The 18,977-nt window shown below is 41.9% G+C and overlaps 1 protein-coding gene across 1 annotated transcript in view; it reads right to left on the reverse strand.

Annotated features, from left to right (window-relative positions):
* Window positions 1–404: 404 nt before the first annotated feature.
* Window positions 405–18,977, reverse strand: part of CPN1 (carboxypeptidase N subunit 1) — a 30,407-nt gene continuing 11,834 nt past the window's right edge. The window contains exons 4-9 of the mRNA XM_069980016.1: window positions 17,004–17,189; window positions 13,569–13,680; window positions 6,869–7,008; window positions 3,262–3,361; window positions 3,058–3,176; window positions 405–2,047 (exon numbers count right to left, since the gene is read on the reverse strand). Of these exons, the coding sequence (XP_069836117.1) occupies window positions 1,913–2,047; window positions 3,058–3,176; window positions 3,262–3,361; window positions 6,869–7,008; window positions 13,569–13,680; window positions 17,004–17,189 (792 nt within the window). The 3' untranslated portion in view covers window positions 405–1,912. The remainder of the gene's footprint in view (window positions 2,048–3,057; window positions 3,177–3,261; window positions 3,362–6,868; window positions 7,009–13,568; window positions 13,681–17,003; window positions 17,190–18,977) is intronic.

Genomic DNA, 18,977 nt, shown 5'->3' on the forward strand with positions numbered 1-18,977 from the left:
TATGGTTGTATCCATGTTTCCCAGGCAGCATTTGGGCTGCAGTCAACTTCTTCAGCCACCAGTATTCAAATGCTGAGTGTTCAGGTTCGGAAGAATTTGAGAATACTCAAGGTTCGCTCATCTCTAACCAAGGCTACAACTCCAATCTATTTAGAGACTATACACCACATTCCCTTTACAGAGTAGGACCCCCATTTTAAGACATCCATATGCTCTAATAAGAAACCAGGGTGTCAAAGCTGTGAGAATAGGTGACCAGTGGGAAAGCCACTGGCCACCATCTTTAATATCATATGGATTTGGGCAATACTAAAATAGTAAAATGAGTGGTCAGGTCAGGCCCACCATCTCCAGTTGTTATATCCTGCCCACTATACATCTTAAACATCAGTACAGACTCGAAGTTAAATAAAAAAACAATATAGCTTTATTTATACACATACGGAAAGATCTGTGCATGTTGCATAGTTGTTTCTGGATACAAACAAACACAAACAGTCATGCAAAAGGTTTATTACCCGTCTGTATCTGTGTAATGATATATGAAAGATGCAGATGAATGTACAATGTGATGGGATGACTGTCAGCACCATATACATGAATTGTAGCCTGTGATTATTACCAATAAATAGTATTAGGACTCTGAAGCATAGCTAAGCTTCTCCTTGTGAGCACCCATCAGCACCTATCCATGAGTACCCATCAGCACCCAACCCATGAGTACCCATCAGCACCCAACCCATGAGTACCTATCAGCAGCACCCAACCCATGAGTACCCATCAGCACCCAACCCATGAGTACCCATCAGCATCCAACCCATGAGTACCCATCAGCACCCAACCCATGAGTACCCATCAGCACCCAACCCATGAGTACCCATCAGCACCCAACCCATGAGTACCCATCAGCACCCAACATTCAGGACTAATACCCCTGCTTTCTTAGCCATGCAAGAACCAAAGAAATATACACTGAAGTGTTAAAAGGGATTTCTAGGCAAAATGTTTTGATGACCTATTGTTGGCTTAGGTCATAAATATCAGATTGGTGGGTTGCCGATACTCTGCATAGTGGCTGTTTAGGGTTATTGGGGCTAAGCTCCCATTGAAGCGAATAAGAGCAGAACTGCAGTAATCTAGAAAGCCCACGATTATTGATGAGCGAACTTCCAGAACTTTCAGGTTTGTCTGAACTTGAACGTTCAAAATTTGACTCCTGGTGGCTGGAGAACTTGGCTGCCAGGAGAACATGGATACAGTCTATGGCTGTATCCATGTTTTCCAAAAGTTCCTAGAGCTGCATCCAAGTTCTACAGCCACCAGGAGTCAAATGCTGAACGTTCAAGTTCAGACGAAACTGAACTTTTGGGAAGTTTGCTCATCAATAGCTACAACACAATGAAAGGAGATGTCTTTTTCCAGTTCTGTTTCTGCAAACAGCTGATTGGTGGGAGGTGTTGGGTGTCAGACCCCCATAAACCGCATATTGGTGGTCTATAGAGATGGGCGTGACTAGAGCATGCTCGAGTATGATCGTTCTGCATTTGATTACCAGTGGCTAAGGAAGCTAGATGGAGCCCTAGTTAGTCCAGCAAAGCATGGCCATAGGCTGTATCCATGTTTTCCCAGACTCCCTAGGGCTGCATCCAACTACTTCAAATGCCAAACAAATGGACTGTGCGATATGTAACGACCGCCATTGCTACTGACACAATCGGGTCATTTGGGAATGATGAAACCTATATTTGTAATATTTCTTCTGATATAAATACATGTTCATAATCTTAGATTTCCTCTCTTAGGTTTTAATGTCGTCTACTGGCTCCTCAAGTCCTTGTAAAGAATGGAATTATGTTGTGTGACAGAACCAGATGGAAGACTCTGTTCCCCCCCGCCCCGTATCATGATTTGTTCATCTTGCTTTTCTTCTTTCAGCTGCTCTGGGAACAACCTTTCTCATATGGTTCTTGGAGTTTAGGTTTCTTGAAGGAAGCTTTTCCCTTGAACTTGAGGAGGACACTTTCTCCTTCTTTAACTGGAAATGAAGCTGAAGATTTAAGATTAAGATTTAAAATTTTAAGTCAGAAACTAGATGGAACATGTCTGTGTGTGTATATATATATATATATATATATATATAGTCCCATTTTCTTTTACAATTTTACATTGAGTGGCTGCATAAAGGGATGACATGGCCCATCTGCTGCCACCAATGACTGTGTATGGAGCTGCAGGGTTGCTTAAGCCCTGGTCCCAGCACAGTTACATATCACCAGCATTGCTACATGCGAATCCTGATGTCTATTCTAGTGCAGGCGAGCTTCCATAAATGAATGGTTTATTGTAATACTAACATGCTGTAGAATAGATAACAGGAGAGACTCAGTATCAATATAGTAGGTGATTTTTTTGTATTTCCCTTTTTATTGGATGACTTTTGTATTGTATTCTCACTTAAAAATAATAAAATAAAGATTTAATAAAAAATATGTAACAGTGTGCAGTAGCCGAGGCTTGAGCAGCCCTGAAGTTCCCGACCCAGCCCTTTACTGCTGCCACTCAATGTAATAAAGTTACAGTATAGTTACAGTATGTTACAAAGTTAAAACTTTATTTTAATAAATAATAATAATAATTTTTATAAGAAAGAAACAGAATCTATAAGGTTCATACATACACTCTAAATGAGTCAATGGCAACTCAATGTCCATGTATGCCTTTACTTCCATAATATTGTCTATAGACTTGGCCAATGCACATAGGATTATTTAAAGGGGCACTGAGGTTGAAAAAAAAAAAAAGAAAAAAGGGAAGCTGTTTCGGCATACCCAGCTAAAGTTGTGTCCTATAGCGACATCTATGAAAGATTGTGTAACCGAAGCCTGAAATAACCTTCCTGAAATGTCGTCATGCTCAGTGTGACCAAAAATGAGAGATGTAACATGAGACCCCAGTCTAAAACCTGTACAAGGGTATCAGAGATTTCTGGGTCCACTAGCACACTACAGGCCGACCTGTTATATGTTCCCCCTATAGCTATTCCCCCCTCCTACTTACCACTGTGGCCTCATCTGGTCCAACTACTACAGTTGCGGTCTTTGCATAGTAGCCATCTGCTGACACAGTTACTGTGTAAGTGTCTGGTAATAACAGTCGGAAATAATCTCCTTTCTCACCTATAGAAACAATATAGTAATACATCAGTTGATTTCAGTAGAAATCATGCATTAGGAAAGGTAAGAAGGCTGAATCTGGGCTTACCGGAGAAGATGTTATGGTTAATGCCAGCAACGGAGATGATAGCATTGGCTATACCATTATTATTCTCATCTGTCACTGTCCCTTTAAGTCCTTTGTGAACCTAGGCAAAAATAACAATAATTAATTGTCATCAATAATTGCCGATTGTCACTGTAAGATGCCATTACCACAACATTTTAAGTCCGAGAATATCAGAAGGAATTTGCCATGCCATATAGATTCTCTGACCTGTCTTAAAGGGATCCTGTCTCATCTCCTGACCTGTCTGTTTTAGTAAATCCTTGTATTCCCCATGAAAGAATAAATTAGAAATATCTCCTCTTATAACTCTGTGATGTGCCATTCCTCTGTTATTCTTACTAGAAATCTATGACTCAATAACCAACTGGGCTTTACCAATTGATAGCATGTCCCTACATTGCCTGACATAGCTCGGATAGTGTCAGACTCTGTAGGGACATGTCCATAGTTGGGCCCATTCACATTAAGTAAAACAGGTGGAAATTCCGAATGCCCGCCTCGGTCTCCGATCAGAATGCTGCCTACCTGGGTGTCTCAATGTCATGTATTGCGCGCCTCTGCTCTCAGCTCAAAGAATTGACATGTCAATTCTTAGAGCGTCGGAGAATGGAGGCGCGCAATACATGACATTGAGACCCAAGGCAGTTTCAGAGGAATAGCACATCAACCTGCAAGTGTTAATGCAGCTGCTGTTGCACTTTCCTGTTTTTGTCTGTATTTTAGCCACAGACTGCATAGTGTGAATAGTGGTATTGGAGTGCTGGCCGGTTTTTATTATATTTGGTGGCTAGCGATGGGCATTAGGAACATGGGCCAGGGTTAGGAACTGTGTGATCTTAGGTGTGCTCATACCTACAAAAAGTGGTCCAAAGAAGGATATTAGTCATAAAGCCATGGATGTCTAATGCTCACTGATGCAAGTGTGGAAAAGGTTATCCTGTCTGCTCTGATCCTATAGAAGAGATACTGTAGCACAAACCGCTAAAAAGACTACTGCTGGCTAGGATAGAAAGGTGTGAGAACACATAGCTGTATATGGGGCGGGGTAGCTGCAAAACAGTCAGAGTGCCACCATAAACGCCATCTACAATGGGCACACTTTAAAGCGAATATAGCAGTTCAGGTAGTGAAATTATTTTTTATTCACTACCTGGTCGGGGCCAGTGAGGGGATCCTAGTGGCACAGTCCATTTTTCGAAATGCCATCTAGTTCCTGCGATCGGCGCCAGTTTCTTCATGTGCACTGGCTGCTCTTTGCACTGGAGGCAGACCCGGCGCCCCCAGGGTAATGATATCCCCTTGACGCGCCTCAATTAGAATCCTATCTGGCCACATCACAGAGGGGATATCATTACACTGCGGGCGCTAGGCGTGCCTCCAGTGCAGGATCGATGCACACGAAGAAACTGACGCTGATCGCAGGGTGGCAATTTAAAAGATGGACCAAGCCACCAAAGACCAGATAGCGAAAAAAAAGTTCACTACCATAACTGGTACATTCGCTTTAACTAAAATGTTAGGGCAGTGACATGAAGGTCTGCTGCTTGAGGCAAGATGCTCATCTTGCCTCATGGCAGATGAAGCACTGAGGCCACCTATAACAAATTACAGGACTTTAAGGATCAGGTGCCAATTTCCTGGTGACAGATACAACAGGAATCCTTCTTAGATCTTGTGGAACCCTGGCTTAGGTCGAAGCTGTATTGGCAGCATAAGGGGATCTATACAATATTAGGCAGGTGATCTTAGCACTGACAATACAGGAGGATTTTTGTGCCTCCAATATGGCTACTTTGGCCTCCTCAGAAATACATAATTTCTTAAATTCACATGCAACTAAAGCAGTAGATATCAGACATTCCTTTTACATCTTACTGGATGAAGATATGCGTCCCGAGGAGGATGAATTCCTGATACAGTAGTTTGAGAGGACTTTACTGGGGACTTGCGGGGGACGCCGCGTCTTTACAATCGCGCTTTTGGAGGAGCCCAGTAAGTGATTTTCTTATCAAAGTGTCACATTTAATTATATGCTCTTAACTAAGACATACAAACGCGTCGGCCAGCCCGGCACAAAGCGCTCTGTGTTTATAAATGCCCCAATTCCTGCTCGGCCAAAAAGAACACAGAGACAATTATTCCTCCACTATATGACTACTACCAGTAAGCGCTGTGGAGTTTGGGGGTCTATAAAACAAAATGTATCTCTGAGCGCGGTCTGTTCTATGTTTGCTGGGCAACATCATATTAACTGGCAAGTTGGACGCCCAACAATATGAGTAGTGTACGCAGTTACTGTGGCCTGAGGCAAGAAGGGGCCATGATGTGTAGCCTTAGTGTTCTCTTCTTCCTCTTTCTTTTCCCTCTCCCAGGTTACTCCAGTTTTGTTTTATAGGTATATCCTTAAGTTCTGCTCGTGGAAGTAGCTCATTTATGCCGTTACTTCCATCAATCTCTGTATTTCTTGTAATCTTTAGGGCACGTGCCCATACGGCCTTCATGTTTAGTAATACAGACTTCATAAAGCTCCATGTTTGGGCTATGTTCATACAACGTCGTTCTTTGGCTGTTTTGCAGCCATTTTTTTGGGACAGACGTAATTTTGGTTCCAAAACGTTTTATGCAAGTAATGCTCGTAATTTGCGTAAAACGGACGCATTTCGATGCCAGAATAATGGCTGTCCAAAGAAAACGGGCCAAAAAGAGGGGTTGTGTGAACATAGCCTTGGAGATATTCTGCTCTAGGAGCAATGGTTCTAATGGAGACCAATAGAGCATGCCACTGTCTGATTTGGAATAATGGCGTTACCCATGTCAGGATGGAAACACACACAGAACATCTTTTTGGAAAACTTCCACTGCAGTTTTTGTGCCAAAACCAGAAGAGTATCCAACAGGAAAGCGAAGTACAAGTCCTCCTTTAATATTTTTCATCCCATTTGAATCCACTTCTGATTTTGTGTGTGTGTGTTTTCAGCCTCAAAGGTGTTATCAAGACTCAAAACACAGCCACTTTCTTGCAAAAACAGCACCCCTCTTTTCCTCAGTTTGGTGTAGTTTTGTTTATGGGGCTGAAATACCACTGTAATACCACACACAACCTGAAGACAGGGGTGGCGTTGTTTTTGCAAGAAAGCAGCTGTGTTTTTTCTTGGATCTTGGATTAACCCTTTTATGGGGTATAGGTGGTGGATACAGACACATAACATGCCCCAACTGCAGATAGCAGCATTAATAATGAAGTCTTAAAGGGGTTATCCAGCTCTACAAAAACATGGCCACTTTTCCCCCTCTCTTTTCTCAGTTCGGGTGTGGTTTGCAATTAAGCTCCATTTACTTCAATGGAACTGAGTTTCAAACCCCACTCAATCTGGAGACAAGAGTAGGGGGAAAGTGGCCATGTTTTTGTAGCACTGGATAACCCCTTTAATAATATATAATGTTTTGGAAGCAGACTCACTATGCATGATGGAGGCTGATGGATGGAGCAGATTCACTTTCCATTCCTAGACTAAATGTTTGCATTCATACTGTGGTTTAGTATTCTCTTAAAGGAACAGTTCTAGGGAATTTTTTTTTTTTTTACCTGTTCTATGAAGGTGATCAGAGCCTCCCTGTTACCAAACCATTCCCTTTCCAGCTCTTCCTCACGTGGAAACTTGTTGCAGCTCAGCTCCAGTGTAATTTCAAAGCAATTCTTAAAGAGGTAATTAAAGTCTTGCATACCTGTGCAGTACATTAAAAAACATAGTAAAAATCAGGAAAAAAACAAGAACAAAAATTCCATCACTATTCAGCAGTCCAGCGGCACCGCTTGTCACACTTACCTCAGCACAATCTACTCTTGTTGGAAAAATTCATCCTTTCTAGTGATTTTTATGACATTAGGGAGGGCCTGGCAGCCCCTATAGTTGGCTATGGACATAAGATAACTCTATGCCAAATGCTACGTCAGCCAACAGCTATCCAGCCACACTACTATAAATAGATCAGCTTGTCCTGTATATTTATATCCAGGGGCGTAGCCAAGATTCATAGGGCCCCATAGCAAGAAACTGTACGGGGCCCCATGAATCCTATACAGGCTCCCTCATACTCACATGCGCAGTCCCACAACATTGTATGTGCGGGGGGCCTCTTGTGGCTGGAGATGCAATGCTGCCTCCTGCCACAAGAGAAACTGGCAGGGAGCCCTGCCAGAGGTGGTGGATGTGGGTGCTTTGAGCCACCATGGAGGCAGACCACGCTTTGCCAGGGGGCCCGGGCTCCCCTGCCACACGGGATCCATAGCAGTTTCATGGTCTGCCTACATGGTACGTACGCTACTGTTTATATCAATAGGGTCAAGAGGATAAGTGGCTGGCAAAAAAAAAAACTAATCTGATGCCTTATATGTCTAACAATAGATTGGGGTGGGGGCAGTTTACATTTAACCTGAATTGGAAATCTCCAGGGATGATGGAAGCTGGGGGAGCTGAAGTCGGATAGGTAAAAAGACCTGTTGATCTGTGTACCTTGTCTGCCGATAGTGAGCCAAAGATGAAAAGCTAAAAAAGGCTTGAAAGTGGTCCTAACCCAGGTTCAAGTTAGACAAGAGAGAGGGAAAGAAGATACTGAAAAAAGAGAAAATAACCCCGAAAATGCAGTACACTCATGTTATAAGCATTGGCTGTAGCATAACAAGTTTGATGACATTCTCCTAGGATCAGAGTTCATACTATGGACCAACAGGAATCCATCAGTGCTGGATGGCTCGCCCGAGCATTAAGTGCAAGTGAATAAATGAATGTAGATGTATTGCTCCTTCACCCAAAAAGGAGCCCAAAGGCCTAAAGATGAAAAAAGTATAGATGCTGATGGTGGAGAAGAAGGTGCAAACTCTATGAAGTCCAAGGGGCATCCTGGTCTATACCACCAAGCACCAATCAGGAGAGTCAGGGATAAGATGGACCACAGAAGACTGGAGAAGAGCAGGTCTATGCAGCCTTATTTAAGGGTAACATAAAGTAGTTACAGTGAAGCTGAACAGAATGATGTATCACTTACATTGTTCTGTGCAGCTGATTTAGAGATATCCTCCTGAATAACATGGACAATAAGTAGTCCTCTCCATTATGTGCATGAGCCCAGTAGTCCTGGATATTCATAAGAAGCAGAAAACTCCACCCACCAGCTGCTGATTGGCAGTTATCTATCCATATTGTGTATAGGCAGTCAACTGTCAATCAGCAGCTGGAGGGCGGGGGGAGGGGTGTGGCAAGAATCCTATTCTCCTGCATATTAGGAGAAAGGTTGAACCAAATGATGGAAGTAATACACCGATCCGTTCACCATTTATATCACTAGTTTATACTGCCCTCATTTAAAGCGGAATAAACTTAGTGACAGATTCCCTTTAAAAAAAAAAGAGTGCCTCACTGGGGGATAGCGACCAAGCCCTGCAGATGATGTTCTACTGAGATCGCCTAGCTTTTTGAGTGGAAATCTTTTATCGAAAGTCAGAAGTGAGTCTTACCTGGAAAATTGCGTTACCCAAAAACAGATGAATAAAAAAAGGAAAAAAAGGATGCCTCAGACTAGAGACCTTCTCTTGGCTGCGAGTCTTACAAACATCCTGAGCTGTGATGGACTGTTCCCAAGGTCTGTATAATCACAAGAATAACCTCTGGCTTGTGCTGAAATATATCAAGCCTCTGTAGGTCATATCCAGACCTTCTATCTTGGTGATGATGAACTACATAGTATCAGTGAATACCTATGAGACCAGAATATATACTGTACACACTGATGACCAGTTTCGGACTGGCCTACCAGAGGACCGGAGAATCCTCCTGTGGGCCCCCAGCTTTAGAACCTGCACAAACACTGACTTGCATGTTGTTTCTCACTGGTTCTTCATTGGTGGGCCCCCAGGATCATTTTCTCTAGCGGGCCCCAGATACCCGAATCCGACACTGCTAATGACAGTCCTTCACAGTTGGGGATGGATTTGGGGACTATTGTCCAACATTTCCTATTGACGCTCTAAATGCTGCACTTGTGCTTGTTTCTACGTCAGTAAATGGAATTTCACTATCGCCTGCTTATCGTCGCCAAAGACCCTTCACCTTACAAGTATAAAAATAAGCACTGCATACAGCACGGCTCCTAATAAAACAAAGATGTTCTTTGTGCCAATTTTAGCCGGAAAATGAATGCAGGACTTGGAATGTTGTGTGTTATGAGCACAGTGGTGTCTCCAGCCCAAGTATTTATGTGGCAGCAATCATTTACACCCCTAGATATAATCTCATTAGCCTTTTTTAAGCATTTGCTCGGTTTAGCCTTCAATGACCTCGAACAGCCGAGCTTCATGTGTTTTCACTATGAAGATTCTAGGAAACTCAACAAAAATACTAATTACAAAAATGGATCTTTCGACACTTTAGAGACGCTGGAACAGTTGTGGTTTCCTTTGTTTCCTTTTTATATACTAAAAGCTGTTGACATCTCCTTAAAGGGATTTACACGATTAGAAAAACGTGACTGATTGCTTCCAAAAACAGCTGCTAACAGGTTATGTGTTAATGTAGTTCAGCTGTATTCACTTCAATGATGGAACTATCAGATACAATCCATGGACAGATGTAGCACTGGAAGACAGCAGCCATGTTTTCCTAATTCTTTACAACCCCTTTAAGTATTTGTCAAAAGGTTTTAGCTTAGATTTTTTTTTAAAGGAAACTGCAGCTGTTCAATTGCATCTAAAGTATAAAGATTTTGTCTGACAATTAAGTTAATAGTCAGATGGGTGTGGCCTTAATTTTAATAGGGGGGTTAAATACAGTAAAAAGTTGTGTAAAGGCCCTATTACATAGGCCGATGCTGAGGAGCAAGCGAGCGCCGACCTGTCAGATCAGTGCTCGCTTGCTCCTTGTTCCCCGATCACTGCCTGTGTCATTACACGCGCCGACAGTGAGCGTGTAATAGGAGGGGGGGCGGGGGAAGGGGCTTCCCAAACAATCTACATAGAGCGATGGCCTGCAGACCATCGTTTTCGTTCTAAAATTTTACAGCATATTGAAAGACAAGGATCAGTTGACATTGTGCTTTTAACAGGAGCTATAACACCTAGCGATTATTGGCCATAACGGCTGATAATCGGCCGAATGGGGCTGATAATCGCTTTGTGTAATAGGGCTTTAAGTGTGCTATTTGATGATAGTAAAAATCTTTTCTATTTGGATTGGCTATAGGTCCTTTTTAATGTGTTCCATTAGAAACGTGTCAAAAGTTTTGATCTCAATGTAGAGTTGGGAAAAGCATGTGGCTGAGCACTTCTCTCCTTGGCCATACGATCTCCATCTTGCTGCACCAGACAAGATCCATAAACCTATAAAGGAGGTTGTCTCATAAACCAAAAAGGAGATCACTGGAAGCCCGGGAGAGAAGCACTAAGTCAATATAGGAAAAGTAGAAGAGAGCTGCACTCTCCACCCAATCAGTTCTGATGCTTTTGTTATTTCAACATACAGAAAGGACTAATGCAGTGTGGACATAAACAGGGCAGACGCCAAGCAGGTAAAGAAAACAGCCTGTTTCGCGCTATTGCGCTTCAGCGGACCTCCTACATTCTTCACGTCATCACGTTTTAAATACCCAGCAGGTAACTGATGCTGTTCTGAACATGTGATACATCATTTCACTGATTGAATACACAAAACATACCATAAAACATAGAGATAGTATCAAAATTTAAAAACAAATTGGGGACCCATACCTTATTCATAAAATTCAATCCCCTGGACCTTCAGCTTCAGTACGTAATATGCATTTCGTTTCTGCTTTAAGCAGCATACGATGTCTATCATACACTTTCACATCCTGCACCCTTTCTATGCCAGTAAACTTTACAGATGAGATATCTCCCCTATGTACTATGTTTTATATGTTCGATGTGCTCCTGATCCCGTTCTCCTATGTATCTATACGTATCTATATGCATCTTTTTGTTTTGCACTGCCTTGAACAGATCTGCTTCAAATTCTGTAAGGTCAAAGGGTTAAGGACGACAAAAAATCAAGCCCTTTAACAAAACAGGTATCTAGTATCAAGTCCGTCAGAGTAACGATATTTACTTGTATTTCCCGCTCTAAACTGTACAGTTCCTAGTGCCCCCATGCCTTCCTTTTTCCCTTCTTTCTCCCAGCCAATGTCTTTTTTGTTTTCGGCCTGAAAGCAGTTGTGTGCCACGAGCAGAGGATACAGCTGAAGGTGTCATTGCTGCTGTAATAGGTTCCTGTCCAGCTGCCGAGTCGATAAACTGGAGTCTGAATCAGTGGTCCAGTGGTCGCCACTTACTCGATTTCTCAACTTCCTTTGCTTTTGATTATTAGATTTTCCTTTTCTTTCAAAAATCTTATTTATCTCATAGTCAACTTTATTTGTGAGATTGCGGCGCATCAACAGTTCCCTGGAGTCATGTATGGAGCAGGTGCAGGAGCTTAAAGGGGTTATCCAGTGCTACAAAAACATGGCCACTTTTGTACCACTCTTGTCTCCAGGTCAGGTGTGGTTTGCAATTAAGCTCCATTTACATCAATGGAACTGAGTTTCAAACCCCACCCAATCTGGAGACAAGAGTGGCGCAAAGGTGCCCATGTTTTTGTAGCACTGGATAGCCCTCTTTAATCTCCACCTGCTACATCCAGGCTATCCAGAGACTAGTCTGAATTACGCAAATTCAGAGAAGAGTTTCCAGATATTGGTATCTGATAGAAAATGACGCTGCATTAGGTACCTGGGTAAAAAATAAACCTTTGGTAACATTCAGACGTAGTACTAATGTAAGATAAATTCTAGTACACAGCAGGTTCAATTCCAAAGAAAGAGAGAAAAAAATGTGGTTGAGAAACAAGTTAAAAGGAAATCATAGTTGTGGCAGCTGTAAAACGGTGTAAACACCGCTGTAAAGGCGCGGAGTTGGTCCTTACTGGAGTTGAGATACATGGTAAAGACTTTGTTGCAAAACAAGCTATGTGGTATATACTATGTTTTGACCATATGGACAATTCTACGTGGGCAAAAGAAAAAGGGCCCTATAGATATGCAGAGAGCATTTTCACAGAATCAGGAGCACCCAGGTTCATCGAACATATATAACAATCTGTAACAATATATAACATCTGTAAAGTTTGCTGGCATAGAAAGGGTGCAGAATGTGAAAGGGCAGGATAGACATCTTAGACTGCTTAAAGCAGAAACTAAATGGATATTATGTAACTTTAAAAATCGAAACCAAAAATAGATGTGATATAAAGCAAGTTTGCAATTTACATTCATTATTTTATTTTTTTCTTGGTTATCATAGAGAACATGGTACTTCCTGTTTTCTGACTCTTTTTTTTCTCAAAGAACAGGAAACAGTCAGAAAACAGGAAGTCCAGTGTATCCCAGACCATCTGAGTGCTCACAGAGAGAAGGTAGTCTTGTGATTGATGGATAGATTGAGCTCTCTGTACTCTGCCTTCAGGAGACTGGACCTGGATACAAGTAAGTATACCTTTGATTTACAGCATGATAACAACAGAAAAATAATGAATATATATTGCAAACATGCTTTATTTCACATCTACTGTTGATTTAAATTGTAAAAGTTATAATGACAGGTACATGTCAAGGTCCAGGGGGAGGGGTGTTGAATGATAGAATACACCGGAGCTTCCTTTTATGAATGAGGTATGGGTCCCCAGTTACTGTTTTTACATTTTGATACTATCTCTGTATGTTTTATTATATGTTTTGTGTATTTAATTAGTGAAATGATGTATCACATGTTCAGGACGCCATCAGTTACCGGCTGGGTATTTAAAACATGATGACAAGAGGAATGTAGGAGGTCCGTTGAAGCGCAATAGTGCGAAACAGGCTGTTACCTTATCCTGCTTGGTGTTTGCCCTGTTTATGTCAACACTGCATAAGTCCTTTTTATATGTTGGAATAATAAAAGCATCAGAACACTTCAGATGGTGAGTGCGGCTCTTCTACTTTTGCTATATTGATATATTCATATAAAGATGCTGTTTCTGTGAGCGAGCACCTCCTGAACGGTACCTGACACTTTGGGACATTAGTGCCAACCTTCTTTGAATGTTGTTTCAGAGAAGCACTAATCCACATACTTTACCCAACTAAGTCTATAGCAGATCAAAGCTTTTCATATGTAACATCACAGGGGCACTTTAAATCCATCAAATCAACAATTGTGACTTATATATGGGATAGCAGTTTAGATATTTAGTTTTTACCTTTAGAAAGGGAATACCAAGAAGCTCCATTAGTGATTCCATGAGGGAAGTAGTCTCCACAGTTCCAGCCATGGTGCATCCAGCCGTGGGCATAGGAATACGCCATTGCAAGCTGTAGAGAGATGGCCAAAATAAGTCCAACATCAACTCATCAAATGTAACATATTTTAAATCATTCATAGCCCTTGAGTGGATAAAGGTAAGCAGTTCTATGATGTAATAATGATAGTAATGCTGACGAGTCGGAGTTTTATCAGGGCAAAATATTAGAAAGATGAATGTCTATATAGTATACAATGAAATCATTAACTAGTGTAGAGCTAATTACTGTATAGCAAGATGGGTTTATCACCATACACCATATGTCCATCAGGATCATCCATAATACAACACGTTCCCATCAAGGATCAATCACCATACAACATGTGCCCATCAGGATCATCCATAATACAACACGTTCCCATCAAGGATCAACCACCATACAACATGTTCCCATCAGGATCATCCATAATACAACACGTTTCCATCAAGGATCAATCACCATACAACATGTGCCCATCAGGATCATCCACTATACAACATGTGCTCATCAGGATCATCCACTATACAACATGTGCCCATCAAGATCAACCACCATACAACATGTTCCCATCAGGATCAACCACCATACAACATGTGCCCATCAAGATCAACCACCATACAACATGTTCCCATCAGGATCAACCACCATACAACATGTTCCCATCAGGATCAACCACCATACAACATGTTCCCATCAGGATCAACCACCATACAACATGTTCCCATCAGGATCAACCACCATACAACATGTGCCCATCAGGATCAACCACCATACAACATGTGCCCATCAGGAGCAACCACCACTCTTACAGAGTGGGAACATGGCCTAAGGCTGGGTTCACACCAGGAGTGGATTGAAAACACAGAAAGGCTATGTTCACACACTGTTGAAGTTTAATGGATGGCCGTCATTTTATGACAAATAATAGCTGTTATTTCATAACAACGGCCGATGTTTTAAAATAACACCATTTTTTTTGCCATTAAATGGCGGCCATCCACTAAATTTAAACAGTGTATGAACATAGCCTTTCTGTGTTTTCAATCCACTCCTGGTTTTGGTTGCAATATGAGGACCACAATACTGAGCAAAAATACTTGTTGTGAACATACCCATAACCAGCAAACAAGCGTCCAAAGATCAACCACATGGCCAAAAGGAAACAACCAATGGACTACATACGTCTGGAGACCTCAACTACTATACAAGAAACCAAAAAAATCAACCATAGCTCAGGATGTGTCTAGGTGCTCCGACCACTACAACCACCACATGTCTACAAGAGTCCACCACATGTCCAGAGACACCGAGCTGAGAAATAACCAGTGTCCTATACTGTATGTGTGCAGAGTCATTGATGACTATACAAGGGGGTAAGATCCTCTGAATATCAAATGGAAATGTCTGTATCCATCACACATGTCAGGAAAGCATATCTCCACCACTTCACAAGAGGCATCTATATACGGTCAGAAAACTTGACCTCAGCATCAGTATATACCAGGAACAGTGACCATGGCACAATTGCTGCCATCATCTAAGTTCTCCATAGTGTGAGGGTATGAGGGAGTCAGCCAGACTGTTATATTTAGCTCAGTAAGTATAATGCGGCCTCAGAGCTGCTTCTCTTGTAGATCTTGTGGCCAGGAGGACATTTTTGTTGCATAACCTTCCCTGAGTCTATTCACAATCGCTTTGGGGCTATTAAATGTATTTTGAGTCTGTGGTCACAGAGAATAAAGTACGTGTGTGCACTGACACCTGTGCTGACCATGAGTTTTTTTTATAGATAAAAAAAATTTAAAGGAGTTATCCAGTGCTACAAAAACATGGCCACTTCTGGCCCCACTCTTGTCTCCAGATTGGGTGGGGTTTGAAACTCAGATCCATTGAAGTAAATGGAGCTTAATTGCAAACCACACCTAAACCGTGTTTTTGTAGCACTAGATAACCCCTTTAATCTTTACTAGAAGTGGAGTTTATAGCTAGGAATATTGGACTTTTTGGTGGGCTGAGGTTCTGATGTCAACTACAACAGGGAATACGAGGTTCAGCGGAGGACAACTCTATCTGTATACTAACTGCATTCGTTACCAGTGGCTGAAGAAGTTGGATTAAGCCTTAGAGAGTCCTGGAAAACATGGATACAGCCATTCACTCTCTAGGGCTGCAACCAACTTCTTCAGCCACCAGTAATCAAATGCCAAGACTTCCAGGTTGGGACAGACTAAATCATGCTAGGGTTGTGCTCTCATCTAATAGACACTATGATGGAGTTATAACTAGGGATGGTCCGAACCGAGTTCGGTTCGGGTTCGTACGAACCCGAACTCTCGGCAATGATTCCCGCTGTCTGCCCGCTCCGTGGAGAGGGTGGATACAGTGGGAGGATCGCCTGGAAAACTGGGATATAGACAGTTTTCCAGGCGGTCCTCCCGCTGTATCCACCCGCTGCACAGAGCGGGCAGACAGCGGGAATCTGATGCCGAGCGTTAAGGTTCGGACCATCCCTAGTTATAACCGGGGTACTGCAGCATTTTTGGTTCTTTCAAATAAGCTGGTATCAGAAAGTTATATAGATTTTTAATTTACTTCTATTTAAAAATCTCAAGTCTTTCAGTACCTACCAGCTGCTGCATGCGCTGCAGAAAGTGGTGTACTCTTTACAGTCTGACACAGTGCTCTCTGCTGCCATCTCTGTCCAAAGATTTTCTATGGGGATTTGCTACTGCTCTGGACAGTTCCTGACATGGACAGAGATGGCAGCAGAGAGCACAGTGTCAGACTGGAAAGAATACACCACTTCCTGCAGGACATACAGCAGCCGATAAGTACTTAAAGAGTAGAGATTATTTAAATAGAACTTAATTACAAATCTGTATAACTTTCTGGCACCAGTTGATTTAAATTTTTTTTGCCGGAGTACCCCTTTAAGGAAGTTGTCCCAACAAGACAATTGTAAGAACTGTAGGCATCTGGCTTTTGGAAACCCCAGCATTCAATAGGAGTCACTTGAAATGAATAAGGCTTATGACTGGGTAATGGCACACTGAGGGCCGGACGCCTCCTCTATGATATATAACCTAAGGGGGCATACCTTACTAATAAAGAGGGGACAAACCCTTTCATAAGTTTATACAGTTTATGATTTAATAGTGAATAAAACTTTGGACTATAAAGACCAGAAGTATCGGATATGGCAGGATGAGGAAGTCCAGGCTGAAGTACTTAATATTAGGTAACTGCGGCCCTCATTGCTATACAGAGGGAATTGCATATGCTTCTATAACATGGTAGGATATGAGCTGAGCCTTATGTCATCCAGATGGGACGAGCAGCATGGAATCAATTACCGATTTAAACAGCTTGTCGTCAGGGGTAGCCGTATAGCTCGCCATGCGCCGGTAACCTCGGTTCCGATAGTCTTTGACTTTATCGAACGGATAGTTTGCTACAACGGCTCCTCCATGAAGGTTGGCCGAAAGGACAAAATTGTATTGTTCCATCCATAGGATCAGGGCTAACGTCTCGGGTTCCACCTGGGGGAAAAAAAAGTATGTCAATTAATAAACCTGAGGAGGGAGTCTATGAGATATATATATATATATATATATATATATATATATATATATATATATATATATATATATGTTTATATAAAATATACAGATCTTTTTAAAACTTTTAATTTTAACAGGGAGAAATATAAATGAAATCTCTAGAGATACATAGGAAACAAGTAACGCTATGACCTGGAGACATCTCCCCGGCATTCTCACATTACAAAGATGGAGCTTATAATAGAGGAACTAAAGTTCAAATAAATGTCGGTCTAGTCTACATTCCCTAGATCAGTGGTCTACAGTCTGCATCTCTTCAGCTATTTAGAAAAATAAAACTCCCAGCATGCTCTGTAAGCGTACACTAGGAGTTATAGTTTGGAATCAGCTGCAGCTTGGCCACTTAATCTTCCTTAAAGGGGTACTCCGGCGGAATTTTTTAAAAAACAAAAATCAACTGGTACCAGAAAGTTATAGATTTGTAAATTACTTCTATTTAAAAATCTCAAGTCTTTCAGTACTTACCAGCTGCTGTATGTCCTGCAGGAAGTGGTGTATTTATTTTAGTCTGACACAGTGCTCATTGCTGCGACCTCTGTCTGTGACAGGAACTGCTCAGAACAGTAGAGGTTTACTAAGGGGATTTCATACTGCCAAATTTCTTTTAGTGCAGGTGAAATAGTCAAAGTCTTTACTAAAATACCTTTGAAGTGTAATACAGGTTATGCAGCCTCTTTGAATACAAGTGTAAGCGGTAAAGTAGAGAACATTTGTGCTGACTGAGATCCCTTGGACAGGGTGGCTTTGGGTGTATTTGGATAAGTGATTAAGTTGCAGCTGGTCGCTGTCAGGTGTTTTTAGAAAGGACTTGACTTTAGCTTTTGTGTAGTGCAGCTACTCGAGGGAAGGTGGACTTATCCAGACCCAAAGGTTCTGAACTAGAGAGGGCTTCGACCACCTTGGGAGTGGCTATAAACAGTACTTGCGTTCACAGGGATGAATGTCCGCCTCTGTTATCTTGTGGCACAGAGTGACACACAATCAGGAACACAGGCCCCAAATTCGGGTAAGCTAGCCTATAGCCCCTCTGTGTGCATACGATATTCATGGCCTCTTTCACCTCACTAAGGTTTTTCTAGCCAGACATGGCTCTTTCTGGAACTTTTTTGTATAATAACTTTCTCACTCACTGGAACCTCACTACTCTCTCTCTCCTCAGACTAGTAGCTGGTAACTAACTGACCAAAACTGAAACCTACTTTAACCTCCTATCTCTCCAGGGAACTCTAGGATTGGGGAAAACACACTTTGTGACAGAATCTAAGGCCTGCGATAGGTTGGTAGTGAGGGCTTTGTATGAGGTACCCTAAACAGGGATTGTATCTCAGTCAGCTTACAAAGAGAACTTTTTGATAGGCCATCAATCAAAAATACCTGCAGCTGTGTTCTGGGAAACAGTGACACCAAGTGGTGGGAGTTGCATACTACAGCCCTAAGTGTCACAGTATATAACACACATAGTACCGACCTATACTTGCTGGAAAGGAGCAGTATACACCCGTTCTGAGACACGGCTTATGGATATGCCAGCTGAGTGTACATGTATACCAGGATATAGCCGTCTCCTGACCGTTTGACCCACAGCTATTTAAAGCCTTATTACTTGATAAAATATTTTCCGTTTCATCCCTGATTTTTTTTTATGGTAAATAACATCATTCCGCCAAATCCCTCTCATTACACTGTATAGATAATGACTGGTGAATT

The sequence above is a fragment of the Dendropsophus ebraccatus genome, chromosome 8 (assembly GCF_027789765.1).
Source record: "Dendropsophus ebraccatus isolate aDenEbr1 chromosome 8, aDenEbr1.pat, whole genome shotgun sequence".
NCBI lineage: Eukaryota > Metazoa > Chordata > Amphibia > Anura > Hylidae > Dendropsophus > Dendropsophus ebraccatus.